Here is a 27,163-nt window from a genome sequence, read left to right as displayed (position 1 = left end):
ACTGCTGAGAGCCCCTGCGCCGCTGCTGCACCGCCTGATGCTGCAGGGTACACCGTTGTGGATTAACTGTGCAAGGAGGCAGCCGCCCATGCCATCCCTCTACAGCTCCTCGCCGATGGCCTGCGCATAGTCTGCCCTGCTGATCTGGCCCAGGTGCTGCACCTGCAGGCAAGCACAGCACGGCACAGCGCTGCTCAGCTGCAAAGCTGGTCCCGTGCACGGCTCCCCGCCGCCAGCTGTGGTGGCAGAAACGAGCATCAGCGGCCGCGGCCCCGCCCTGCGTGCCTGGTCAAAGTCGCCGCCCTCGCCCAGCACCCCCCAAGCATAGGGAAGAGCCTTGCGCTGCCGCGCCTTTGCGTACTTGCGGCCGAGGTGTCCAGACCTGCACGCAGAAGGAAGCATTCAAAGGGGAAGGGGAGGATGCTGCCTCGGCTGACAAGAGAGCTGCACAGTGTGCAGCTGCAGGCAGGCAGCCACCTTGACGCCTCCTGCAGTGGAACTCGAGCCTTTGAGCACAGCGCTGCTGCGCCTCGCGGGCCGGCGCACCTGGGGGGGAAGGTGAATGGGATCTGCGGAAGGTCGGGGCTGAGCGGGCGCCAGCGGGGCGGCACAAAGGGCGACGTGTGCAGGTCTGTGGCGCCGCTGCGATGGTGGGCTGCAGCAGGAGCGGCGACGGCAGGCCAGGAGGGCCACATTGGGTGGGAGTGAGCAGAGGCAGGGGATGCCCAAATGATGGGGTGCGCATCGTCGTGGGTGGCGCGGTGGTAAGATAGCTGTTCGCCAACATAGCAGCTGACATGGCAGCGGGCACTGTGCCAGCAAGCAGGCTGGCTGGTGGGCATGCGGGCAGATGCCACGCCCCGGCCTGCCCACCTGCATGCAGATCATAGACTGTCCCCTCACGTGCCACCGTCGAGCTGCAGGGAAGTGGTGAGGCCTGATCCTGCAGAGAACAGCGGATGGATGATAGCGGCAGTTGGGCAAGCAAGAAGGACCATGTAGCAGCTGCATGGAGGCGAGGCGGCACATAGTGCCAGCACAGCAGAGTGCTGCACCAGCACAGAGTGCAACGCAACAGGCGGGGGTAGCAAGGAGCGGCAGTAGCTCGCCTGTACAGATGCCTCCAGGTCGGGCGGCAGGGCGCGGAACAGGCAGCACGTGGTGTCCCTTGGCACGCGGCACAGCAGGTAGCGCCCCGGAGGCTGCTGGCCCACCGCGCGCAGCAGCTGCTGCAGCAGCTCCAGGCCGGCTGCCGCAGCCTGGTGCATGCGGCTGCCGCCCTGCTCGGCCGGAGCGCCATCGCCGCCAAACTGCCGCTCAATGTCTGCTGAGGTGAGCTCCTCGCAGCTCTGCACCTTTCCCCGTGGCACATGCACGTGCGCCACCTGCGCCAGGCCGACGCGCAAGCTCCACACCACTCAGCAGGCACGCCCTGGGGCAGGCGCCTCGCAAGGCGCTGCCCACAGCAGCAGCAGAGGCGGCAGGGGCAATGGCAGGGAAATGCGTGGCGACAGCTGGCGAGCAGAAGAGCCATTAGAGGCGCAGCGGGCCCACCAGCAGAGTGTTGACAGCAGGGCGCAGCAGCAGCTTGAGCCACCAGGAGCACAGCTCCTCCATCGTAGTCTCCTCTGGAAAGGAGGGAGGAAAGGAGGAGGGAGCCATAGAGGTGAAAGGCAAGGAGGGTGCCCAAGGGGCAGGTGCGGCGGTTGAGGACACATGAAGACTTGCTGCGAATGCAGGCTTGGGGTGCAAATACAAGTGCACATGCATGCCCAAAGCTGCGGCAGGGCAGCCCGGCAGGCAGCCCACCTAGGTCTGGCTCAGGCAAGTATTCAGGTGATAGCGCCAGCACCACATGCCGCTGCTCTCCATGCCCGCCACCCGCAGGAGCAGCAGCAGCGTCCCCGCTGCACCCATCCGCCGCCGGTGGTGGCGGCGGAGGGGGAGGCACCTCCTCCCCGCCATCCGCCCCCTCCTCTGCAGCCCGCTGCTGCTCCTGCTGCGGGCAATGCAACAGCATTCGGCCGTGGGAGCGCAGCAGCAGGCGACACCCGCCTAGCTGCCAGCAGTCGTATGAGGCTTCACGCGGAGGCAGGCCCGCCGTTCCCGGCACCGCCGTCGGTGATAGTGGCGCTGCCGCTGCTGCAGTCCCTCGCGTGCTGCGCCTCGTCCTGGGCTGCTGCTGCTGTGGCTGCTCTCCGCCCTGCTCCTGCTGTGGCTGCTGCTGCAGTCCAAGAGAGAGGACAGCATATTTCTGCAGCCGTTGCTGCTTGGCACGAAGCGTCATCATGCGCGGCAGCAGAGGCTTCTCCAAGCACACCACCACGCTGCCCGACTCCTGCTGCTGCTGCTGCTGCTCGCCTGCCTGCTCCCCACCGGCTCCCGCCGCCGCTGCCGGTGGCAGCTGCTGGATGGTGACCGGGATTTCCCAGGCAGGCACCCCTTCCAGCATGGGCGTGCTGACAATGGCAGCAAAGGCCGAGGCTGACAGGCAGAACAGCGGCTGCGCCGCGCCATCAGCAGCCGGAGCGGCTGCTGCGCGCTCATCCTGCGCCTGCTGCGCCTGCTGCGCCAGCTCGGCCAGCAGTGGGTCCTCTGCCAGCGGCGGGACCTCTGCTTTGCGGTACACCTCGCCGCTGCCGCCGCTGGCCCTGCCTGCACCGCCCGGCGGCGCCTCCACCACACAGGGCAGGTAGATGTTGCTGCCAGGGATGGTGGCGCCGTCGGCGGGCCGCACAAACACCGGGGGGCGGCCCTCGCGCCGCAGCGCCGCCACGTGCCGCAGCGGCAGCCCTTCTGCCTGCTGCCGTCCGGCGTCCGCAGCAGCGGCGGCGGCAGGCGTGGGGACGGGCAGCACCGCGCGCAGGCGGTAGCAGCGCGGGAGGCCGCGGTGCACGCGCTGCCGCCTGCCCATCTCGTCTTCTTCCAGCTGCGCACCCTGCCGCTCTGTGCAGTGCTGGTACTTGACGCCCGCCGCCTTCTGCTGCACATGCGCCATGTACTGCCCCTGCTCCTCCTGCACACGGCCCTGCAGCGCCTGCATGTGCAGCGAGTCGCCGACCGACAGCACGGTGCCTGCGCGGGCGGGAGCGTGGCGTGGGCAGAGGCGGGGTAGGTTGGTGGCGGTGGCAGCAGTGGTGGTGTGTGCGGGTGGTGATGCATGTGTGGGAGTGTGTGTCCGTTGTATATGTGTGCGTGTGTGTGTGGTGGGGATGGGGGTGGTGGGGTGGTGGGTGGGGCTCGCCAGTTACTGTTGGGGACCCAGCCCACCTTTGTGCTGCAAATACCAGCCATGGTCCTGCGCACTCAGCTCCGACCAGCGGCCCACCAGCTTGCTGTGCTCCTTCAGCCTCTCCTCCTTCTGCCGCTTAGTATCCTTCCTGCGTGGCAGCCACGGGCAGCCCAGGGCATGCGCGCCAGTGAGCTGGCCGGCCGGCTGGCTGGCCGACACGCAGGCGCACAGCAGCAGCAGCCGCGCAGAGCACAGGAGAGGCATGTGCAGCTGTGCGCGGCAGGCAAGAGGGAGGCAGCGCTACGGGCAGGCAGGCAGGCTTTCAGGCAGGAAGCTGCAGCGGCGGCAGCAGCAGGCGCACTTGTCCAGTTGCGCCTTTGCCTCGTGATATGCGGCAGCAAAGCCTTCATGGAACAGGCGGCTGTTCTTGTTCAGCACATCCTGCACCCCCACCTCCTCAGCCGCCGTGCTGCCGCCAGCCTTGCCCTTGCCACCCCTGCCGCGTCCGCCCTTGCGCCCGCGCCCACGCCCGCGGCCGCCACCTGCTGCCGCCGACGCCTCCCGCCGCTCCGCGTGCTCGCACAGTTTGCGGCAGAACTCCGGCCAGCCGCTCTCCCCGAGCTTGTGCAGCGCAGCCTGGATAGCAGCCTCCTGCGCGGGCGGGCGCTTGCGCTTGCCGGGCGACTGCGCTCCCGCTGCCTGCTCCTCGGCTCCCGACCCGCCCTCCGCTGCCTCCTTTGCCACAGGGGACGACGGCCCAGCAGCAGCCTCCGACCCCGAATCATACCAGCCGCCCTCGTCACCACCGCCCGGTGCTTCCTCCTCCGCTGCCGCTGCTGCAGTGGCAGCGGCGGCTGCTGACCGCGGCCGGGCAGCGGGAGGGACTGGCAGAGCAGCGGCTGTTCGCCGCCGAGCCTGCTGCTGCTGCCGGCGAGCTGCTGCAGAGGTCCGCCTGCTGCCACCGGCAGCAGAGGGCGGCGCATCTGCTTCTGCCCCACCTGCCTCCTGCGCCGCGGCGCCTGGCCCTGCCGCGGCTGCCGCCTCTGCTCCTGCTGTAGGTGCTGCTGCGGGTGCTGCCGCAGGCTCCCCCTCTTCCTCCGCCGCAGCCCCTGAAGCACACTCGGCGAAACCCTGCTCAAGCTCTTGCTCCAACAGGGCACCCGAGTCCCCTGCCTGGCCCTCAGACGCCGCCTCCGCGCCTGCCTCTGCCTCCGCCGCTCCACCATCGCTTGCCTCGCCTGGCGGAGCATCGTGCTCCATAGCCTGTGGCTCCTGCTGGCATGGCGGCAGGGCAGGGGGCAAGAAAGTGAGGCACGTGCTGAGGAGGTAGAGGCAGGCAGATCTGGGCCCGGCCAATCTCTGGGGTGCTCCCTTGCGACCCGCCGCCTCGCCGCCCGCCAAACCTGCGGTTCATTCACCTGCAGCACAGCGGATGCGCGGCTGTGCATGTGCAAGGCACCAGAAGACACCGCTCCCTCCGACCCAAACCTCTCCTCGCTGCTGCTGCTGCTGAGGGCAGCGGCAGCGCGGGCGCGGGCGCCGGCGGCGGGGGCATGAGCGGCAGGCCTGGTCGAGGCCCGTGCAGGCCGCTCAGCCTGTGGCACAGCAGCAGCAGCGACAGCAAGCACATGGGGCACGGTGGGGAGGTGGGAACAGCCACAGGGCCCAGAATAGGGGTGCGCCTGGGAGAGGCCCAGGTCTAGGGCCTCAGCAGCAGACGGCGATGTGGACTCAACAGCTGCCAGCAGCCCGCATGCCCACCTGCTGCGCCTCGGCCGGATGCCGCCGCTGCAGCCGTGCCGCTGCCGCTGCCTGCTCCAGGCACCACTCCAGCTGGCTGTGCTTGCTATGGCCCTCCAGCGCCACCGCCATGCCTTCCCCTGCTGCCAGCTTGGCTGCCACCTCCGGAGGCAGAGGATCACACGTGATGGGCGGTGGCGGCTGGCCATACTCGCCTGGCGCCAGGCATGGCTCGGTGGGTGCTAGCCCAAGCCCGCCGCCGCCTCCTCCCGGTAGGCGCGGCAGGGCAGGCGACAGGAGTGATGGCCTGCGGCAGGGCAGGCGGGAGGCAGCTAACCACTGTTGAGGCGCGGCACAGGCGTTGGCGGGGCACCGGCACGGTGGCACCGCCGACAGCTGTTGGCAGGGCTTGGCCGGCACTGCACCGCCTTGGAACGCGTGCTCGACCTTGCACAGACCTGGAGGAGCCCATCCAGCTCCACGCTACACGGTTTCACCGAGCGGAGTGCAGCGGGTCTATGGCCTGCGCAGCCATCGCTCAGCCAATTTGACCTCTCAGGAGTTCGTCAATCGTGGTGCGCGTAGCTGTGGGCCTTCTTCCAGTCGCGCCAGCCTGGCCCGCATCCTCTTTCCCGGCCATCTGCCCGTTTTCACTCCTTTGCCGATCTTGGGACCGACTGGGTGGCCTGCTGCGTCATCAGGATGCTTCGGAGGGCGGCTGCGAGCCTGCTGGCTCGGAGCAGCAGCTTGGCGCAGGCGGGGTCGGCGGAGCTCGGCCTCGGGTAAGATTCAGTCCCCTACAACCTGTCAGCCTTGTGGATGCTTCGGGTTTGCTCGACCAGGTGGGCTCACCATCGGCCCTCTCTGCGCGCATGCAGGCGGCAACAGCAGTCCCATTGGCTCACCGTGGCGGTGCGGTGAGTGGCTGGGACCGCGATGCAGCAGGCTGCCACGCGCTAGCTGGTGCAGGGTTGGGCACCGCCAGTCGCTGCCGCCGCTGTCTGCGCTGCGTGGGCGCACTCGCACACAACCCGCAGTGCCGGCCACCCAGCAGTCTACCAGTCCAGCCTGGCTTCTGGCACCTGCGGACAGCTTGCCCAAACGAGCGTCCGCCGTGTGCGCCTGCACCTTGACATCCTCGCATCTTCATACCTGGTGGTCCACCCCGCTCACCGCGTGCGGTCCTGGCTGTTGTTGTCGCTGTGGTGCAGCAACTATAGCGACTACGACATCAACACCCGCGTCAAGCCGCACCTTAATGTGGGCACCATCGGCCACGTTGACCACGGCAAGACCACGCTGACTGCCGCCATCACAAAGGCACGCACATGCATGCGGCCTGCCAGATGGGGCAAGGCGCCGCTGGCTGGCCCCGCCGGACGTCCCGGGTCCATGCTGGCAGGATGCCTGCTGGCTGACTGAGCTGAAAGCAGCATGCGACCAGGCAGAGGGGTTGTCAGGAACGGGATGACGGCTGATGGTTGTGAGGCCATGGCCATGCTGGGTCCCTGGCTGGCACCTCAGCGGCAACCTGCGGCTGCTGCCGCGTGCAGGTGCTGGCTGAGGAGGGCAAGTCCAAGGCCATTGCCTTTGATGAGATCGACAAGGCGCCCGAGGAGAAGGCAAGAGGCATCACTATCGCCACCGCCCACGGTGCGGCCAGGCTGGGTTTCGGCGTGTGTGCGAGGCGGGGATGTGCTGTAGTTGGGGGCTTGTTGCCGTCCGTTCCTCGAGGGCAGGCATGTCAGCTTGTCTCTGGCGCCGGTGGCGACGGCTTGCAGCAGCTGGCGCTGACCTGGACACACGCCCCTTGTCATGCTGCCTGCAGTTGAGTACCAGACAGACAAGCGGCACTATGCTCACGTGGACTGCCCCGGCCACGCCGATTACGTGAAGAACATGATCACGGGAGCAGCGCAGGTAATCGGGGAGAGAGTGTGTGTTGTGGCGGTGGGGTGTGCGGCTGGTGTCGGTGTCGGTTGGTCATTGTCACATCCTCTGGCTGCCCCGGCTGGGGTGCGTGACGGGTTGACAGCCAGCTCAGCCTGTCGCCATGTGTGATTTCATTTCTGAACCGTGCACCTGCGCTGCCCCGCAGATGGATGGCGCCATCCTGGTGGTGTCTGCCACAGACGGGCCCATGCCACAGACGCGGGAGCACATCCTGCTGGCGCGGCAGGTGCGGAGGACAGGGAGGGCATAGCCAGGCCGGTGCTGTCATCCGCTTTCCCATGCCCGCCTTGCCCCTGCTGCACGCTAAGTCCTGCGGCTGGCCCTTGCTGCTCGTCGCACCCAAACCTCCCGCCGCGCCTTGCACAACCCCCGCCCGGCCTTTCCATCAACCCCCCTCCCCGGCCTGGCACTTTCTGTGTTCCTCCTCTCTCCTGCAGGTGGGCGTGCCCTCCATCGTGTGCTTCCTCAACAAGATCGACATGGTGGAGGATGAGGAGCTGGTGGAGCTGGTGGAGATGGAGCTGCGGGAGCTGCTGTCCTTCTACAAGTGCGTGGTGTACCGTACCGCATGTACCGCACACTGTACTGCCTACACGGCTTGCCTGTGTGTACTGCCTATGGCTTGTGGCATGCACACCCTGGCACGTGGATTGCCTTGTTGGCTGTCCAGTTTGCCCGCCCTGTTGCGGCAAGGGGCAAGGTGGTCGTGCTGAGCTGCCCGTGGCCTGTGGCCTGCCGCCCCTCGCCTTGCCGCCGCCGCCCACAGGTTCCCAGGCGATGACATTCCCATTGTGCGCGGCTCCGCGCTGGCGGCGCTGAAGGGAGATAACGAGAAGATTGGCAAGTGAGTTGGTGGGGTGGAGTGTGGGTATGTAGTACACACGCGATGTTGGTGTGTGTGTCAGGTGTATTTGTATGGGGTGCACGGAGCTGCAGGTATGCTGCTGCATCTGCTGCATGGTTGCAAGGGTGCACGCTTGCAAGTGGCGCCTGCGCGCGGCTGGGGTGACGATACACTCTACCTGTTGCCTTCCTCTTGAGCAACACGCTGTGATGTCAACTCGGCCCAACGTGGCCTGTCTGACCAGCCCCGCACGCGACTTGCGCCCCCACCAACCATCGCTCCTCTGCTGCACACTCACCCCTCGCTGCACTCGCTGCATCGTACCTCTTTGCCTCGGCCTTGGCCTGGGCAGATGGTTGCGTGTATATCATGCGATTGATGTACCCACATTGATGTACCCTTCCTCCACCCTGCTCCGCCACCGCTTGACCGGCGCCGCCCCGCCTGGGCCTGCCCACCCGCCTGTGGCCGCTGCCCCCCTGCAGGCAGGCCATCCTGAAGCTGATGGATGAGGTGGACCGCTACATCCCGGACCCTGTGCGCGCCCTGGACAAGCCCTTCTCCATGCCTGTGGAGGACGTCTTCTCCATCCAGGTAACACGCCCAGCCGCACGGCCGACGCCCCTGCCACTGCTGCTGCTGGGAGCCTGTTAGCTGCTCCCTCCCCTTGCAGCGCTGCTCCTGCTGCATTTGGTTGCTGCCGGCATGCAGGGGTGGATGTAGGGGAGGCTGGCGGGTCCCTGCCGTCATGGCGGCCAGCCCCTGCTCCACCACCATTCCCAGCCTCGTGCACACTGCTGCAGGGGCGCGGCACGGTGGTGACTGGTCGGGTGGAGCAGGGCATTGTGAGGACGGGGGATGAGGTGGAGATTGTGGGCATCCGGCCCACCAGCACCAAGAGCACGGTGACGGGTGAGCGGGGCAACCGCAGGGTGCAGCTGGGTCGGGGAGCGGGAGCAGTATGGCAGCTGTTTTCCCTCGCCCTGCTGTCTCTGGCGCGGTTTCCCTAGTGCCCTGACACACACCCTGCTCCCCGCGACCCCCGTCCCTCCCCATCCAGGCGTGGAGATGTTCAAGAAGCAGCTGAACGAGGGACAGGCAGGCGACAATGTGGGCTTGCTCATCCGCGGCATCAAGCGCGACGATGTGGAGCGCGGGCAGGTGCGTAGAAAGCGGCAGGGAGTGGGAGAATGGCCCCATGGGCCCGCCCGCCGATGGGGGCTGCTTTGCCGCAGCGCAAACCGCCCAGGAAAGCGCTGCGGCGCTGGCTCGCTCCATGTCATCTTCCCCTCTGCATCTCCCCCGCCTCCGCCCTCACTCCCTCCTTCCCGCCTCCCTCCCTCCACTTCCCCTGCCCTCCCGCCCTGTCATGCAGGTGGTGTGCAAGCCGGGCAGCATCAAGCCCCACCGCAAGTTCAAGGGAGAGATCTACGCGCTGAGCAAGGAGGAGGGCGGCCGCCACACCCCCTTCTTCTCAAACTACAAGCCGCAGTTCTTCTTCCGCACAGCAGACATCACGGGTGGGCCTCTCTGCGGCGCTGTTCTGCTTGCATGCGCCGTGCATGGGCGGCGACCTTGCCTGTGTGGGCAGAAAGTCGGTGGGAGGAGGCTGTGGAATGGGCATGGTGCGGGGTGTGCAGGTATGGTGGCCATCATGCCTGCCACTATCCTGCTGCTGTGCTGATGTCCCGTGCTGTGCTGCCCGCAGGCACCGTCACCCTGCCAGAGGGGACTGAGATGGTGATGCCAGGCGACAATGTCACCTGCACGTTTGAGCTCATCTGCCCCGGTGGGTGCCCGCCAGCCTCCCCGCAGCTGCAGCCTGCCCGCTCCTTCCCTGGAGGGCAGGAACAGGCTGCGTGCTGCTGGCTTCCAGGGCTATACTGACCCGCCTGACGTCTTGGGACTGACTGCCGCCGCCTGCCAACCACACTACGGCTGCTGCAGTCGCCATGGAGCAGGGCCTCCGCTTTGCCATCCGCGAGGGCGGCCGCACCGTGGGAGCCGGCGTGGTGGGCGAGGTCGTGGAGTGAGCCTGCTTGGCTGGCGGGTCCCTTTGGATCGGGGCACGTCCATTCCAAGCCACTGTTTCTGTGCTGAGGGACAGTTGGTGGACACAACACGGAGCTGCCTTGAATCCGTGGAGCGCTGGCGCCGGGCCGCCCAGCCCCCTTCCCTTGATGCGGCCGCTGGGCGGCGCATGGGCCGCGATTTCGGCCCTTGTCCTAGCCCATAGGTGGCGGCACCCTATTTGGTCTTCCTCGCTTGCTTGACTCCTGCTTTTCCTCTCTGCTTGGCCGCCATCCAACCAGCCCACCGGCGGGTGTGTGCGTGTGCAGTGCCTGAGAGCACTTCCCGCCGGCGCCCTGATTTCGTTTGCGCGACTCGTCTTCCCCACTCAACAAACCGCTAACCGTGTGGCGCCGATTGGGGCACCGTATTGATTTGCATTGAACCCAACCCAAAAGTGTGACAGAACATGGGAGCAAGAGGAGAGAGGGTGGGCGAGAGCGGGGGTGGGCGGCTGGTGCCGGTGTGGTGGTCGGAATTTGTTGCCTGCTTTGGGCTGCCGGTGTTTGGCGCCTTAGGTCAGCAATTCTGTGTTCGCTCCGCATCAATGATTCGTTGCCAGCGGTCTCCAGAGCTGGTCCCTGGGTCAGGAAGTCCTGACCAGCGCCATGTTGCCACGGCGGTATGTTGACCACAGCAAGCAGACCCCTTGGCAGTGCAGAACTGATGTTCTTGCTGTCGATGCTCCTCCTCTCCAGCTGTGGCTCCGTTGATTGAGTCTGGGGAGGGAATGGGCAACCCTTAAAATCTGATAGCAGCTGCCACTCCACAACACCGTGGTGGCAGATGATGGCATTTTTCTCTGATCATCATGACACAAGCCGTTGCGATTAGATTTCTGCCGCGGCTTGCGCAGCCTGCCGCAGATCGGTGGGCGGCGTGATGTGTTGCTGGTCGGCAGCCCGCTGGGCCGGCTCAGGCATCAGGGAGGACTTCATAAGCAGGCTGGCAACCTACCGAGACGACTGGTCCAGCCGCAGGGGCAAGTTGAGGTGAGCCGGCACCGCCGCCTGGTGCCGCCGCCTGGTGTGGCTGCGGCGCGCCGACGGCTTGTTACTGCCACCTCACCGTTTGATGATGTTAAAACGATACAACAAGCCGCGCCCCGCAGGATTCTGGCCGCCGCCACCTACATATTTTGCGCCTCTGCCATCCCAGCCCTCGCCTTTGGCGAGCAGCTCTACTCTGAGACAGAGGGACTGCTGTCGGCAGTGCAGGGTGAACCGCCCGCAGCAGCCAGGCCCCGGAAACAGCCATGCCGCACCTCTACTGCTGCAGAAAGGCCCCTGGAAATACAAAATACAAAAAAAACTAAGATCTTCAGGGCAACCCTGCCCCGCTGCCCCACATCCTGCTGCAGTGCTGGCCGCCACCGCCATCACGGACGTGGTGCAGGCGGTGGCGGGCGGGCAGCCATTGTTGATAGTGGGGGTGGCGGAGCCCATTGTCATCACCTACAAGTTCATGTACGATTTTGCCAAAGGCAGGGAAGGTCAGCGCCGGTGTGGGGCTTCACCCGACCCGCCGAGGGGCAGGGCAGGGCCACATCCGCTGTTGCCGTAGGGGCTGCCCGTCTGGGTGGCAGGTGCCGCCTCCAGAATCGCCGGCCACGCCTGCAGCCTCGGCTACCCAGCCCCAGCCGCAGCCTCAGACCCAGCCGTTCATGGCTGCCTCATGCCTGCCCGCAGGCCTGGGCCGTGAGCTGTTCTTGGCATGGTCTGCCTGGACGTGCGTCTGGGCTTCGCTCTTCGTCCTAGTCCTGGCGCTGTGCAACGCCTGCGCCTACATCTCACGCTTCACCCGCTTTGCGGGGGAGCTCTTCGGCGCACTGATTGCGGTGAGGAGGTATCGGCGGCGGCGGCGCCGGCAGCGGCTGATGGGGAGCAGAGTCTGTTGAGCGCAGCGTGCCTTCCAGCATCGATGATATCGACGACTGGCCCAGCGGGCACAGCTCCCTCCCACCCCGCAGCAACTGGCGGCAGCGCCATGGCGAGCTCATCACCCCCTTGCTGCGCTGCTGCTGCTGCTGCTGCTGCTGCTGCTGCTGCTGCTGCAGATGCTGTTCTTGCAGCAGGCCATCAAGGGCAGCGTGGAGGAGTTCCAGCACCAGGAGGCTGTGGATGGGGCGGTGGCTGAGCCGCAGTCTGCCAGCTGGCAGCTGGCCAACGGCCTCTGGTCGCTGCTCATCGCCTTTGGCGTGCTGCTGTTCAGCCTGCTGGTGCGAGGCGCGCGCTCCTGGCGCTTCTTGCGGCCTCCGCTGCGGTGAGTGCCATCTTGCCTGTAGCTCCACCCCTGCACCATGCCGGCGCTCCCGTGCCCATCATGGCGCAACAACACCACAGCAGCTGCCACCCAACGTTCTCCTTTGCCTGTGCCCCTGTGCCTGCCTGCCCGCCACCCACCAACCAACACCCCACCAACACCTGACAGAGCGCTGTTGGCAGATTATGGAACAGTGGTTGTGCTGGTTGCCTTCAGCGGGCTGTCCTTTGCGGTGCGAGCGCCGGGAGGGGGCGTCCCGCAGCGCCTGCGCAGCCCCAACGCCTGGGACGCCGCCGGCCGGCGCAACTGGACGGTGGCAGCGGTGAGTTGGGGCGCAGGGCAGCAGCTGAGGTGCAGGCGCTGCCCGACCCGCGCCTCTGCGCAGCCGCCGTCTCTCCCACCACCCGCCTTCTTGCAAGGAAACCATACGCCGTGCCTGCGCCTGCCGCGTGCTGTGCCTGCAGGACATGGGGCGGCTGGAGGGCCGCTGGATAGCCGCCGCCGCAATCCCCGCCGTCCTCATCACCATCCTGTTCTTTTTCGACCACAACGTCTCCTCCCAGCTGGCGCAGCAGCCGGAGTTTGGGCTGCGCAAGCCGCCTGCCTACCATTACGACTTCTTTCTGCTGGGTGGGTTGGACAGGTGGATGGTGTGGAGCACTGGACAGCAAGGTTGGATGCATTGCAATTGCGGGTTTGGCATGAGCCATGGCAGGCAGCCCCGCACTACGTCGGGCCGTCCAGTTGCTGGCTGCGAGTCCGGTGCAGGCCTGATGACTCTGCTGTGTGGGCTGCTGGGGCTGCCGCCAGTCAACGGCGTGCTGCCGCAAGCCCCGATGCACACGCGGGCGCTGGCGAGGGTGGCGGGCAGGAACAAGCTGCAGCACAAGCAGCAGGTGGAGCAGGAGCAGCAATCGGAGCGCAGCAATGGGCAGAGCGCCAAGGGGGCTCGCACCAGCCAGGCCCGCTTGAAAATACACGGCTCGCCCTCAGCCCAAGCCCTCCTGTCAGCCGCCGCCGCCGACAGTAGCATGAGCCTAGAGAGGGCCAGCGGTGGGGGTGTGCAGCCAGCAACTGGGCCTGCCCCAGCTGCTGCCGTGGCGTCCTGCCTCAGAGCGGCATTGCCAGCGCTCGACCCGGCCGCAGCAGCCTTTCCTGCAGCAGGGTCGGCGCTTTCGTCGCTGCACACGCCTGTGGCGACCCCGGCTGCCAGCGAGTGCATGGCAGAGGGCGGCCCCAGCGACAGCGTGGTCGCCATGCACGTGCTGGAGCAGCGGCTGTCGGGGCTGCTGCAGTCGCTGGGGGTGGGCGTCTGCCTGGCCACCATGCCCGCCATCCGCCAGATGCCCACCGCCGCGCTGTGGGGTTACTTTGCCTTCATGGCTCTCGAGTCGCTGCCCGGCAGCCAGCTGTGGGACCGTACGCTGCTGCTGCTCACAGACCCAGCGCGCCGCCCGCAGCTGCTGGAGCGCGGCCATGCTCCCTACCTGGAGACAGTACCCTTCAGGCAAGCGGAGCTACTTTCTTTCCTGCGAACGGAGGCGGGGCGGGCCAGCTGGGTTCAGGACGCTGCATGGGTGGGTGTCGGATTGTGCGTGAGAAGTGTGTGTGCCTGTGGTTGGCAAGGACTGCCTGCTTCCTGGCCCCTGCTGCCTGCAGTGTGATTGCCTGGTTCACGGCTTTCCAGCTGGCCTGTCTCCTGGGCGTGTATGGCCTGACGTGGGCGGGCTTAGCCGGGTGAGCAGGCCCTGCGGCGGCCCGCTGCCTCCCATCCAGGACGGCTCCCGCCAAGCATATGCCTGCCCTACTGGCCCCCTACCCTTCCCCTCTCATCTCCCTTGGCCTCCTTGCAGCATCCTGTTCCCTGTGCCCATCATGCTCCTAGTGCCGCTGCGCCAGTACGCCATGCCGCGCTGCTTCCGCCACCGCCGCCACCTGCAAGAGCTGGACGCAATGCACGAGGAGGAGGCGGCTCCCATGAGCCACGAGCAGGCCGTCCAGGCGAGCAAGGCAGTTCCTCTGGGCCCCAGGCAGCATGTGTTTTGTTGAACACGTGCTATCGACGTGATGTACCATCGCGCAACCTGACGCTGGATGGAGCCACATGTGCCCTGCAGGAGGCTGCGGCGCAGGGCCTGGCGGCGGCACCCAGCAGCAGCCAGCCGCTGGCGGGCGCGGACAGCGGCTCTGGGGAGCTGGAAGAAAGCGCTGCTGAGCTGGAGTCTGAGATGCACCACTTCCGTGTGGTGCATCACCTCAGGTGCAGGCCGCACGCTGCCACTGCGCTGCGCTGCCCATACTTGCCGCAGCATGTCACATGTCACACATGCACGAGTGCACTGCAGTTTCAGGGAGCAGCCCATTGACGCCATGGGCATCTGAGCAGCTGCTTGCCTGGCATGCAGCCGGGGGTCGCTACTGCGGCGGCGCAGGAGCTTGGAGCAGGAGGCAACTGCCGAAGCGGTGCCGCAGGAGCCTGCGATAGCTGGACAGCAGTCTGTGGCGCTCAGTTCTCGAGCGCTGCCGGGTGCGGCAGAGCAGTTGCCAGGCATGCCGCTCAGCCCGCGGGATGCTGCCCGCTTGCGGCGGCCGCCCTTGCCTGCGCCAGATGTTCAGGTGTAGCCTCTTAAAAACAGATCAACACAATTGATCGAAAAACAAACATGAAAAAAATGTTGCAGATAAACAGGAAGTCATCATTGCAAAGATATAGGCGGCCGTTGGTGTGGCAAGGAAAAACCATCCTCTGGAGATGAAAACGGGGTTGATTCATTGGGCCCAAAACAAAACAAGAAGCTCTGGGTGAGGCAATAGAGGCTCACTCGCCATTCGTGTTTGCCAGCAGCCCGCCTTTTATTGCGGAGACAGGAAAGCCGGGATCTCACACGATCATATCTGTAGCGAGCAGCAGAAGCAGCAATCAACAGCCTTTGAAAGCTGGGCAGCAGACACCTCGCCAGCTGTCTGCAACTGCGAGAGCAGGGCAGACATCGCACAGGCTCAGCGGCAGTGCGTCGCTGTAGCAGGCCCCTAGCATGGGCGGCTTGCCCACCTGTGGCTTGGCCGGCAGGCGTGAGCGGCCATTCGAGACTGCTAGAGCCTTGCATCGCCTCGCACTCAGCGCTGCACACAGGCAGCGCGGGAGGCAGGTGGTTCCCACCTCATCAACAACACCACCCACCCCCCACAGCCCTCCCATCACACCCTCCAACAAGGTAGATATGCAGAAACGCACAGCAGGTGCATACCTGATCAGCTCCTGTTCCCAGCTCTGCCGCGGGGCCAGGGCACATCCTTTCTGCTCCTCATCCTGATGCTCCTGCCTGTGTCCCTGCTGCTGCTTTTGCTGCTCGTGGCTCAGCTGCTGAGCCAGGTCTGTGCCCAGCAGCAGATGGTGCGTGCCGGCTAAGCTGCCGCTCCCCATCTCCTCCTGCTCCTGCTCCTGCTGCACGCCTGCAGACGGCGGCTTGCTTGTGTCGCCAGAGCCGCCGGCGCCGCTGCCTGCCAGCTGCTGGCTGGGACCGAGTTTCACGAATGAGGCTGCCAGCACGAGCCGGGCCTCGCTGTCGCTCATCTGCTGTAGGAGCAGCAGCTGGGCTGCCGCGGTGCAGGCTCTGCGCCAAGCGCGCCTCACTTCTGCCTCCACCGGCACCCACCACGCCCGCGGCAGCCCCTGCCTGCACTGCCGCAGAGCAGGCTCCGCGCTCCTCAGCACGGCCAGGGCCGCCTGCCCCGCGGCGCCCTCCAGCTGCAGGCCGCTACAGCCCTCCAGCACGGCGGCGGCGGCGCGGAGAGCCCAGAGCTCGCTCCCCGCCTGCTGCGCCTGCTGCAGCGCCCGCCAGCATAGGTCAGCTGCCTGCTCAGCCTGCTGCAGGCTGGCCGCTGCCGCCGCGGCTGCCAGCAGGCTCTTGGGGCTGCACGACTCCAGAAGCACCAGGGCCTTGCAGGCACGCTCCACAGCTGCTGCCAATTCTGCAACCTGCTCGGGCGCGAGCATCAACGTGCTGTCGCTGCCGGTCTGCAGCACGCGGCTGTGCCTGTGCTGCCGCACCAGCAGCGCGCCTCCGGCCTCTGCCACCCGCCTCCAGCACACCTGCTGCAGCTGCTGGATGCTGCGCGCGGCTGCTCCTGCCACGGCGGAGCCCCCTGCTGGGCTGGCGCTCGCCGCTGATTGCGCCGCCAGCTGCTCCAGCTGCTGTGCGGCAGCTGCCTGGCACGCCGGGTCGCTCAGCACATCCGCCGCACTGCAGGCTGCCCTGACTACTTTGAGGGGCTGCTCCGAGAGCGTGGCGGCTGCATGCAGCAGCAGCACGCGGGCTGCCGGCGATCGGCTGGTGATGGCTGCCGCCGCCGCGGGTCCGCTCTCTAACAATGCCGCCGGCAAGCGGGCCAGGTAGGACGAGAGGCGGAGATGCAGCTTGCAGTTGGGCACGATGAGTGCCTGGGGGCTCATGTACTCCAGCTGAGCGACCAGTAGCAGCGCCAGCGACAGGCGGTGATGCACCTGAGGGGCGTCTTCGCCGCCGTCAGCGCCGCCCTCCCCAGGGAGCGGCAGCAGCCTTGCGAGCATCTGCAGCTTCGCGGCCGTCTGCAGGACGACGGCAGTCTCGGGCGCTGGCTCTCGGCCTTGGGAGGCAGCAGCCACCGGCATGGTGGGCATCCAGCAGCCCCTCGCCTTCCGGTGCAAGACCAGGCGTCGTGCTCAACGGGCCGCCCTAAGCGAATTTACGAAGGGACGAGCGCAGGTCAGGAGTCTCGTCATAAAGGGGCGTGGCGCATAAGGTGGCCAGTGCCACTCAACGGCACCCGTCCCGCTCTAGCTCCCATCTTCACGGTTGCAGACCTGCTGCAGCGCATCTGGGTGCAGTGTTCACGCGATGAGAGTCAAACCTGCCGATCTCTGAGGGGGACTCCTCAACAGCGTCCAGGACCGTCGTCGCCGCCGCCGCCGCCGCCGCCGCCGAAATGCCCCTTGCTGCTTGCCGTGGGCAATAGCTGGCTGCGACAGATGATTTTTTAACGAAACATGCAACTAGACAGCAGCTCGAGCCAATACCAGCGAGTTGCAGGGGCGCTCAGGGCAGAAACTCATTCTCGGGCGCCTGTGCTTCCGCTTCCGCACTCAGCGCCGCCGTGCCGTCCTCGTTCTTCATGCTGTCTGGCAGCTGTTTCAGCAGGTAGAGCATGTCTGTCAGCTTCACCTGCACCTCCTGCAGCTCAGTTTGCAGCGACGGCCTCCCTGCAGCATCCGGGATCAGCCTGCGGCACCAGCAGAAGCAGTGGCGGCGCTTTGAGGTGAGGCAACGCACGTGTGTCGGCTGCTGCCGGCACCCGTGCCGCACGCATGCACGGTCTGCCCTCCCAGCCTCCCCTGTGGATCCTACCTACCTGCTCAGCTCACGCAGAGCAATGGCGAACATGGGGTGCTCTGGCGGCAGCGCCATGGCCATCTGCTTGGCGCCTCCCAGCCATGCGCCCTCCAGGTCGGACATTGGCAGCTCTGCGGCAGCGGCAGCGGGACAGGTGGCGGGGGCACGGCACGGGTGAGGCTAGGTAGCATTGGGCCACAGGCAGGCTTGCCAAAACAACATCATGGCGAGTCAAGCCACAGCCGTCGGCCTGGCGCCTGCACGTCCCGCGCCGGCTGGAGAAGCAGCCCGCCCCAGGACAAGACAGGAAGGCACTCACCCAGCTCATCGCCATTCATCAATGCCTTGCGTACAATGCCCACCGCGCCATAGAAATTGCACTCGGCCAGCGCGACCATCAGCTTCTTGGTTTGGAGGGCGAGTTCCTGCACAGGCAGCGCCAGGAGCGGCAGGCAGGCAGGCGCTGGGACTAGCCCTGCCGCAGGGACACACACAGATGGGATGGCCCCTGCCCTGCCCCAACCCACGCCCTTCACCCTCTAGTTAGTCAACCCAACCTCCCTCTGGCCGACACCACAACTGCCACCTGGCCCGTCCCACGGCCCTCGTCACCAGCTCAGGCGCTCACCGGTGCGTCAGGGCTGCCCGCCGCCTCCAGCTCCTGCAGCCTGCCCCAGAAAATCTCCAGGTTGTGCTGGGCACACGTGCCGCCCATCACCAGCAGCTGCTGCGCGGCATCCATGTCGCCACCGGAAGCTGCGGGGCAGCGGGGTGTGGTGGGGGTTGGGGCGTGTGGGGGTGCGGCATCTGGGGTGCGGGGCGGCAAGCGTTGCGCCAGTGCGAGAGCAAGCCGCCGGCGCCACCATTGAGCTGGCGCCAGCACTATCGTGAAATCAAACAACTCAGTTTATTACCAATCATAGAGATGCCCAGGCGAATGCCGTGAAAGGCGGCATCCGCGCTTTCCTCCCCGAAATAGCCTGCAGGCAGCCAGGCAGGCACGGGAGTGGCAGGGAGGCACGGCATGCGGCACGTTGAAGCCCGGAGCAAGCCGAAGGCAGCCTTTGCGGCCAGCCTGCCGCGCCCCTGCGCCCAGCAGGCGTTTCCCATGCCCCACGCCCGCAGCCGCCCCGCCAGCTGTCGCAGCCGCTCACTGAGCATCAGGTCATACGCGGCCTGAGCCTGCTCCAGCGCCTGCTCGTGCTGCCCCGCCTCGGTCTGAAGGTTCCACAGCTGCGCTCAGGGTGGACGGGCAGGCGGGCGCAGGCAGGCACAGAGTGGGCTCGACAGATGCGCAAACCGCCGCACGCAGTCGAAAGATCCATGGCGGCGGCGGAAAAAGGCGGGCAGGGCAGGCTTGCCTGCGTGTGCAGCAGGGCCAGGGAGGGGTCCCCCGGGTGCTGCTCCTGAATCTCAGCCAGGCCTGCAGGCACGCAGGCGGAGGAGCAGGGGGGGCAGCTTCACAAAAGAGAGAAGCACCGGCGGGCAGCCGCCTTGATTGGCAGCTGTGCCCTGTAGCCTAGAGTCACAATCGTCCAGGTGCTATCCCAGACCGGGGCTCGCTCACCTTTCCTCAGGATCAGCTCCGCAGTGAAAGGCTCTCCAGTCATCAGCATGGCGGCAGCATCCCCCGAAATGCGCTGGGCAAGGTCCCAGGCCGGCGGCGGCGCGCCCGACTGCGCAGCTGCGCTCCCGCCCGCCTCGCCCGCTGCACGAAGCGGCTGCGGCCGCGACCGGCGCTGCTGCTGCCGTAGCACGCCCTGCATGCGGCACGGGCAGCAAGGGAATTGAGTGGCGGCTGGTCGGGCAAGCGGCGCAGGCGGCCGCCACGGCAGACCACTTGGTGGCCCTGGTAGCCTGCATGCCGTCAGTACACCGCGTTACCTGCGCCAGTGCGGCCCTCCTTGCGCCTTGCGCCACCCAAATTCTGCAGTCTGCTGCGCGCATGCCCCCGCCACATGGATGGGCACTGGGGCCTCGGGCTGCCGTGGAACAGGCTGCGACATGCATGTCGGGATGGTCTGCGCGACTACAGCCACAGCCGACACCGGCGATGCTGCCCAAGTTTTTGAGAGGCGCTTTCCTGGTCAATGTGGCTTGAGTTCAGCTCGATTTGAGAGCCTGAAACAAGATCGAAGGGAGAGGAGCTCCTAATCGCATGTGCCCAAGTCAGCCGCCGCCACACAGGCGGGTGCGGAATGGTAGCAGGACCAGCCGAGAGCATTAGTTTGTTGAAAACTACATTACAATGAGAGAGATATGAGAGATGCCTGATGTATGGATGCGGAGGGGGAGAGGCACAGCACACAATGCACTAACGACTGTTGCCCGCGGCAGGCTCGGAGCTGTTGCAGGGTCGCGTTGTCAAGTGCGCCAACTTGGGAGCACGCATGGTCGGCAAGGCGCCTGGCTGCACGCCAGCTACGCTGTCCAGCCCCTCTATTGGGCCGCGGGCGGCGGCGGAGGCGGCGGCGCCGCATCAGGCTGCTGCTGCGCCGTCGCGGAGGGCGGCGGCGGCGGCGGCGGCGCGCCGTCAGCCGGCTGCTGCTGCATCGCCTGCGGCTGCATGGGTGGCGGCGGCGGCGGGCCACCCATGCCCGGCGGGCCGCCCATGCCCGGCGGGCCGACCATGCCCGGGTGGCCATACATGCCAGGCGGCGGCGGCGGGCGCATGAACATGCCCGGCGGCGGCGGCGGGCCCCGGCCGTACATGCCCGGCGGGGGCGGCGGCGGCATGCCCATGCCGTGCATGGGGCGGGGGCCGCCCATGCCGGGCGGCGGCGGCGGCCCGCGCGCCCACGGCGGCGGCCCGCCCTGCTGCTGGCCGCCGTGCTGCGGCGGGCCCATGCCCCCCATGCCGCCCATGCCTCCCATGCCGCCGTGGTGCTGCGGGGGGGCGCCCATGGCCCAGGGCGGCGGCGCCATGGCTCCGGGGGGCGGCATCATGCCTGCACGCCAGGCGGGGCAGCAGGCAGGATGACATGCCTGGAGCACCATCTGTGCACCAGCCGCGCACCACCACCACCACCACCACCACGGCCAACAACAAGACTCTCCCCACCACAGGCCGCCGCCACCGCCACCACCACGCATGCCACCCGCAACACCGCCACCCGGCCCACCCAGCCCACCTGGCACACCCATCATCGGCATCATGGGCGGCGGCGGCATGGCCATGCCCGCCGCAAAGCCCGAGGCGCCCATGGCGGCCGAGGGCCCTCCATCCAGCTCCAGCCCCGACTGAGGCGCCTGCTGCGGGCCCGTCGCAAACATGGTGTGGGGGCGGCTGGTGCGCTTATCCTTGACCTTCTTCTGCGGCAGGGGGAAGGCGGAGGGAGGGCGGGGCAGAAAGCGCGGCAGGGGCAGGGGGGTCAGCGTTGGGCAGCGGAAGCGGCACACGCAGCAGGATGGTCAAAAGCAGCATGCACAGCGCAGCTGATACCGCTGCTGCCTGAGCCTCTGGAGCATCGGCCGCCGCCCGCAGCCAAGCCACCCAGCCAGCCAGCCAGCCAGCCGGCCGCACCTGCGCCGCCAGCAGCCGCTCTGCGGGCGTGCCGTGCCGCTCCCCCTTGGTATCTTTCTTAAACGCGTACGAGATGGAGAGGGGGCGGTTCATCAGGTACTGCCCATTCATCGCCTCCAGAGCGGCGTCTGCGGGAGGGCGGCAGCGAAGCGCGGCATGCAGTGAGCAGGCAGGAAGCAGGCCGGCAGCAAGGCGCTCCACCCAGCAAGCAGGCGGGCTCTCAGGGGCGGGCGTCCGACCCTGCTCTGCAGGGTCGGCACGAGCTGGGGCCGCGTGGGTGGCGGGGAGGGGCGGCAGGCTCACCCGACGCCTCGAACGAGTCAAAGGAGAGGAAGCCAAAGCCCTTGGTGAGGCCTGTGTCTGGGTCCCGCATGATCTTGGGGTTGTTGACGATGACGCCAAAGGCGGAGAAGGTGTCGTACAGCAGCTGCGGTACAGGATGCGGTACACAGAGCGATACGGTGCGGTACAGGCAGAGAGGGTCGTGGGGGGCAGGGCGGGCGGGCGCGTGAGCGCGGCCCCAAGCGGCGCACCCCTCCCCGGCCAGCCTGGCACACCCACCCTCGCTGCCTCCACACGCACACCGCCACACCACACACCATCCACCTCCCGCGCAGCCATACCGCCCCCGCTCGCGAGCATAACACACACAGTACAAGCTCCTGCACGTGCGCCGCCGCCCACCTTCTCGTCCACCTCTGGGTCGAGCCCCCCGATGAACAGGTTGGCCCCGACATCGGCGGTGTTGCGGTCCTGGGCTGCCTTGTTGACGCGCAGCGGCTTGCCGTACACCTTGACCATGTTGAGGATCTGTGGGAAGGCGGCGGCACGGGACGAGAGGGCAGGTGCGGTTGAGAATCCAGCGCTGCCCCAAACACCGCCACCGCCAGCCAGCCAGCCAGCCAGCGTGGGCTCCGCACCTTGATGGCATAGTCTGCATCCTCCTCGGACCGAAACTCCACAAAGCCGTAGCTCTGGTGCTCGTTTGTGACGCGGTCCTTGGGCAGGTACACATTCACTGCACAGGCGGGGCACACAGCAGCAGGGTTGGCGTGAAGGGAGGGCACGCCAGGGTCACCCCGGCAGGCGACGGAGCTCCAGGCGGCAGCCGCTGGATGTTCCCACCGCAGCCAGGGCGTGGGAGCTGCGCACGCAGGCTTACCCACGGGGCCGGCCTGCACAAACAGCTCCCAAATGAGCTCCTCGTTGGCCTGGGGATCGATGTTCCCCACGTAGCAAGTGGCCTCCTGGTTGCGGTCAGCAGAGTGGACGCCAATCAGGTTCGCGCCCACGCCCGCCGTGATGCGGCCGCCGGCGGTCGACATGGCGGTGGTGCCTGGCGCGCTCTGCCGCAATATTCGGGCCTCAGGCAGGCGCTAACAGCACCGCACAGCCCAGTGGACAGCAGGCTGCTGGGCCACGGCCGCTGGACCAACGCTGTGCGATGGGCGGGGATGCACGCTCTGCCACGCTGCCACGAGTCCTTTGCAGCTGTGCAAGCAGGAGGCGCCAGTCCAAAGACGCCAGGCGGGGTGATGGCCCGCTCACTGTGGGCAGGCAACGCTGTTGGTGCCCCAGGGCCCCAAAGGCTGGTCAGCAGGGTCGATCTGTAAGCTCAGCACGTCGGAGGGCCGTTTTTTTAGTCTGCAGAGCTGGCCGCTTTCTTCACATTATTTTCGGCCATATTTCGAGCTAACAAGCCCAATCGGCACTCTCAATTTGCATCAATCACTCCCATGATGCTTCCAACGGCCCACGAGCCTGTCCGGGCGTCCCAGCAAGGATGCAGGATGCAGTGGCGGAGCGACTGGTGTGTGCCCGGCTGTGGATGCGCATCCATGCATCGACATTGGGTCGAGGATCGCAATGTGCAAGTCAGACTGGGTCCCCTGCCGCAACTTGACTCGCCCGCCGGCCGCCGCCTGCTCCCGCCTCTGCCGCCAGTGCAGGCAGGCCATGGCCGCCACCTGCGCAACAGTGGCCCCGCCGGAGCACCCCACGTATGATGTGTATGCTGTGATAGATGCGGCGCTGGCAGAAGATGCTGGTGACTTTGGAGACATCTCCACCCTTTCTACGTGAGCCAAGCCGGTGCTGCTGGGCGGTGCCAGCGCCCGCCATCCTGCTCGCAGATTTTGGCCCCCCGCTGCCAATGTAGCTGCTTCTCTGCGGTGCCTGCTGCATGACGAGCACGCTCACCATGGATGCTCTGCTGCTACTGGTGCTCCCCGCTGCCGCTGCTCCCTGCTGCCGCCGCGGGTACACACAGACCAGCCTCGCCGCCTCCCGGCCTCGCTCCTGGCTCCCTCCTGCCTGCAGTGTGCCTGAGGGCACCCAGGCCAGCGCTACCTTCCTGGCCAAGGCCGCAGGCGTGCTGGCAGGGTCCTGGGTGGCGCATGCTGTGTTTGCCCGGGTAGACCCTGCGGTGCACCTCACATGGCTGCGCAAGGATGGGGAGCTGGTGCAGCAGGGGGATACCATTGCCGAAGCTTGCGGCAGCGCCAGGTGGGGCGCTGCTGCTGCCCGCTGCTGGGAGCCGGTGCCGGGGCGCTGCATGCCAGCGGCTGCCGCCAACAGCGGTTTGCTGGCAGGAGCTGGGCGCCCGGTGGAGCCGGGCGGCAGGTGGAACACTGAGGGTGCCAACGTATCAGTGCCTTCCTTTTGTTGTCCTTGCGCAGGTCGATTCTTGTGGCTGAGCGTGTGGCACTCAACTTTCTTCAGCGCATGAGCGGTATCGCCACGATGACCCGCCAGATGGTTGATGCAGTGCAGGTGCTTGCTTGTGCCTGGTGTGGTTTGCCGCCCGCCCAACTGCACTGGAACAGGCAACACCGGCTGTGCTTCTGCGAGGCTCTGCCTGCAGCTGCTGGTCGTGCTCCGGCCGCCGCTGGTGCAGCGCGCTGTGCTGGCAGCAGCTCACGCCTTGCCATCCAACAGCCCCGCGCCGGAAGCCTGCTCGCTGCCACGCCACCCAATCGCGTCGTGCGCCGCTTCTGCCCAGCAGGGCACTGCAGCCTCCGTGCTGGACACCCGCAAGACGGTGCCGGGCCTGCGGCTGCTTGACAAGTGGGCAGTTTCAATCGGCAGCGGCATGAATCACCGCATTGGTGGGTGGCGGTGCTGGGGTGGGAAGGGCCCTATGCTGTTCAACCACAGGTCCCATGCGGGTCCCCCACCCTTGCCACCCTGTGCTGGCAAGCCTTGCGACTGGAGCAGGCCCTCCAGACGGGGCCCCTCACACTCTGCCCGCTACCCTCGCTGGTGCTGCATTGCTGCACCATTGTACTGCATCCCGTACCGCTGTTCCCGCCTGCTGTACCTGCAGGCCTGTACGACATGGTGATGATCAAGGACAACCACATTGCTGCGGCTGGCGGCATCGAAGCAGCGGTCAGGGGCGCAGAGGTGGGGCTCGTTGGGTTTCGGCGCTCTGGAGGCATTTGTTGGTGGCTGCATTGGGATGGGCAGCTGTGGGATGCATAGCACGCATGGGATCTTGTGCCTCAGGGTTGTCCCTTCGCACTGCCGGTCTTCCGTGCTCCGTCCCTGCAACCCTGCCTGCTTCCTGGGCGCAGGAGTTCATGCGGGCCCGGGGCATCCGGCGGCCGCTGGAAGTGGAGACGCGCACGCTGGACGAGGTGCGGGAGGTGCTGGCCATTCTGGATGCAGCGGGCGGCGGCGGTGGCGGCGCAGCGAGCTGCAGCAGCGGCAGCGGCAGCGGCAGCATGATCACGAGGATCATGCTGGATAACATGACCAAAAGGAGCGTGGGGGTGCCAGGTGGGTGGGTGGGGATGGTTGCCTGCACCTCCGTGCGTGTGTGTGTGTGTGTGTGTGTGGAGCGGGGGCAAGCAGGAGAATGATGCGTGGACAGAGTCCCAGGTGCATGCTGTGTCAAGTCAGCAGCACTTCGCTGCTTGCACCGACCTTGGTGCCCCTTGATGTCACCTGCAGCGGGGCTGGATGTGAGCACGCTGCGGGAGGCAGTGGAATTGATTGGGGATCGGCAGGTGGAGACAGAGGCCTCTGGGAATGTCACGCTGGACACAGTCAGGTGGGCGCATTGGGGGTGTGTGGCGTAAGGCAAGGCATGTTCCTGCTGAGCCCCGCTCAGAGCTGTGCTGATTGATGATGTGTGTGTGCTGGCTGCCCTTCCCTCGTGACTGCAGGGTGATTGCAGAGACCGGGGTGCGCTTCATCTCATGCGGTGCGCTGACCCACAGCGTCACGGCGCTCGACATATCCCTCAACATCCAGACGCAGTGAGCAGCGCAGTGAGCAGTGGCTGAGAGGCTGCGGCGCGCCCTGTGTGCATGGCACCTTGGAGTTGGGCCGGCAGACGGCGAGTTGACGCGAGCGTGAGACCGTGAGACAGGCATCTGTGCCCCCATCGTTTGAGCTTCCAAGCCCGCGGAGTGCCAGCCTGTCAGCTGCTGTTCCTCCGTGCCCTGATGACGTGTTGTGCCGAAGCAGTCCGCCAGTCTGCGGTCACTGCCAAGTTTTGGAAGCTGATCCTGCGTGCTCCCCTTGCCCTCCTGTTGTCTCATGTGGCTCCTCTTGCCAGCTGATGGCGCCCTGAAATCCCAGTCGGATTGCAGCGGCACATGTCACAGGGATCTCATTGCATGGTGTGCTGCTGCGCTGCTAAGGGCACCCCATGAGTGACGCCGCTGCTGGCGCTGCATACCCATGGGTGTCTTGGGGTCGGCAAGCCTGTTGCCGGAACTGTGCATCTCCATCCAATGCAACAAGCTCATTCCCGTGTGCCTGCACAGGCCACACAACAAGCGCAGGCAGAGAGTGGGGGTGAGTAGACCAGCAGGTGTAACGGCACAGAAGGCAGACAAGACCTCCTTGTTCCGCAAATGTTCCCTCAGCACCACGCACCCATTCTAGCAACGCGTTGCAGCCAGAGCAGCGGTCTGTTGTCTGTGGCAGATGCAGAAGGCCAGGCAGGTCCAGCTTAAAGAGTGGCAGCGGGATAGGCCGCTTTTGGCGCCCCTCCTCCAGAGCACACAGGCTTTCCCTTAAAGCCACCGCTTTCATTCGAAAGAAGCCCGCCACTGCTCGGCACGATGCAGACGCACGCTGGCGCGCAGGCCCACAGCCCAAGCAGCAGGGCTCCCATCCACTGTCCAGAATCTCAAGGGCACGGCACTCTAGACTGTTCGCCACGTACTGCACGACGGCGGCAGTGGGCGGCGAGAGAGGCGGCACCCTGATGGAGGGCCGTCACCTCATGGTGCTGCGACGTCCCTCTTCCAGCGCCCTTATCACTCACCTCGCAGTAGGCAGCGCGAAGCCTAAAGTCCTCCAGCGAAGGGACTTCAGCCGCGCCTCATCCCGCTGCCCCGCTGGTTTGTTGAGCTCTTCATTCAGCGCTGCGCGCGCCCGCATCGCTCGTTCTCGTGGCGTGACGGCCGGCTGCGTCACACCCAGCACGCCAAGAACCTGGCGCAGGAGCTCCATTCAAGAGGTGTGCAGTCAAGGAATGGAAGATAAGCAGAGCAGCAGCTGGTAAGACGATGCTGGGAGAGCATTCCTTGCTGTGCAGCAAGTGACTCAGCGGCGGCGCCAGCGCCCTGGCAGAGTTGTGAAGGGCAGACTCCCACCTTGTGTAGACTGTTAACATGGCACCCATTGTGTTAAGACAACACTGGCAGCGCATTGACTTTGTTGCTGCGCCTATCGCCCCAGGCCGCTTGCGCAGGCACTGCTGCCCTCTGGACCCTTGGAACCAGTGTTCTTAGGCGCCCAGTGACGCTGCCGCCGGTGGTGCTCTGTCATGCCCGTGCCTGAGTTGGGCCGCCAACAAGTGAGGTGCTGGTATTCCGCAGCTTCACCGACTGCCGCAGCTTTTATGGAAGCATGTGCAAGGAGAACAGAAGATGCACACGCACGATGCGGTGGGCATGCACAAGCGACTGAAGGCGGGAAGGCATGTGGGCAGGTGGGAGGCGCACCCGGCTCCCATGCTGCTTTCTGCCGCACTGACATCCACGTACGCCACGACTGCAGTGGCAGGTGCCTTTCAGCCACCACCAGCACCGCACTTGGCTGCACCCCAGCCAGAAAAGCTCCAGCCTCCTGTGCATAACCTGAAGCCATGTGCCCAAAGGGCCCCCGGGCAGCTGGGGCAGGCGCGGGTAACCGCGGGAAAAGGCGGCGGC

General features: G+C 66.4%; 5 protein-coding genes across 5 annotated transcripts; 3 read left to right on the top strand and 2 right to left on the bottom strand.

Moving 5' to 3' along the window:
* Positions 1-99: 99 nt before the first annotated feature.
* CHLNCDRAFT_140814 (hypothetical protein) lies at positions 100-5,507 on the bottom strand (the record flags this gene model as incomplete). The annotated part of the gene is made up of 14 exons (XM_005850652.1): positions 100-162; positions 253-382; positions 547-655; positions 874-943; positions 1,116-1,385; positions 1,555-1,628; positions 1,810-1,999; positions 2,114-3,075; positions 3,307-3,380; positions 3,594-4,068; positions 4,231-4,504; positions 4,651-4,827; positions 4,994-5,279; positions 5,470-5,507. 14 exons carry the CDS (start codon positions 5,505-5,507, stop codon positions 100-102), a joined length of 3,192 nt encoding a protein of 1,063 aa, XP_005850714.1.
* A 701-nt stretch (positions 5,508-6,208) lies between these two features.
* On the top strand, positions 6,209-9,802 carry CHLNCDRAFT_19551 (hypothetical protein; the record flags this gene model as incomplete). The annotated part of the gene is made up of 12 exons (XM_005850931.1): positions 6,209-6,353; positions 6,497-6,625; positions 6,801-6,892; positions 7,071-7,151; positions 7,363-7,472; positions 7,692-7,769; positions 8,255-8,363; positions 8,573-8,681; positions 8,830-8,930; positions 9,145-9,289; positions 9,478-9,558; positions 9,717-9,802. Coding segments are annotated over 12 exons (1,266 nt in total), but the record flags the coding sequence as incomplete, so codon positions are not given.
* Positions 9,803-10,948: 1,146 nt separating this feature from the next.
* On the top strand, positions 10,949-14,150 carry CHLNCDRAFT_20008 (hypothetical protein; the record flags this gene model as incomplete). Its single annotated transcript, XM_005850930.1, has 9 exons — positions 10,949-11,057; positions 11,200-11,331; positions 11,528-11,676; positions 11,896-12,101; positions 12,270-12,354; positions 12,566-12,731; positions 12,870-12,961; positions 13,319-13,692; positions 13,955-14,150. Coding segments are annotated over 9 exons (1,509 nt in total), but the record flags the coding sequence as incomplete, so codon positions are not given.
* A 5,786-nt stretch (positions 14,151-19,936) lies between these two features.
* Positions 19,937-22,300, bottom strand: CHLNCDRAFT_10145 (hypothetical protein; the record flags this gene model as incomplete). Its single annotated transcript, XM_005850651.1, has 6 exons — positions 19,937-20,302; positions 20,994-21,121; positions 21,297-21,420; positions 21,678-21,803; positions 21,914-22,011; positions 22,156-22,300. Coding segments are annotated over 6 exons (987 nt in total), but the record flags the coding sequence as incomplete, so codon positions are not given.
* A 649-nt stretch (positions 22,301-22,949) lies between these two features.
* Positions 22,950-25,259, top strand: CHLNCDRAFT_19514 (hypothetical protein; the record flags this gene model as incomplete). The annotated part of the gene is made up of 8 exons (XM_005850929.1): positions 22,950-23,071; positions 23,313-23,498; positions 23,672-23,759; positions 23,998-24,100; positions 24,319-24,398; positions 24,569-24,773; positions 24,948-25,047; positions 25,163-25,259. 8 exons carry the CDS (start codon positions 22,950-22,952, stop codon positions 25,257-25,259), a joined length of 981 nt encoding a protein of 326 aa, XP_005850991.1.
* Positions 25,260-27,163: the final 1,904 nt, after the last annotated feature.

Source organism: Chlorella variabilis (genome assembly GCF_000147415.1).
Source record: "Chlorella variabilis unplaced genomic scaffold CHLNCscaffold_3, whole genome shotgun sequence".
In the NCBI taxonomy this organism is placed as follows: Eukaryota; Viridiplantae; Chlorophyta; class Trebouxiophyceae; order Chlorellales; family Chlorellaceae; genus Chlorella; species Chlorella variabilis.
This window is presented reverse-complemented; position numbering and strand designations above follow the sequence as displayed.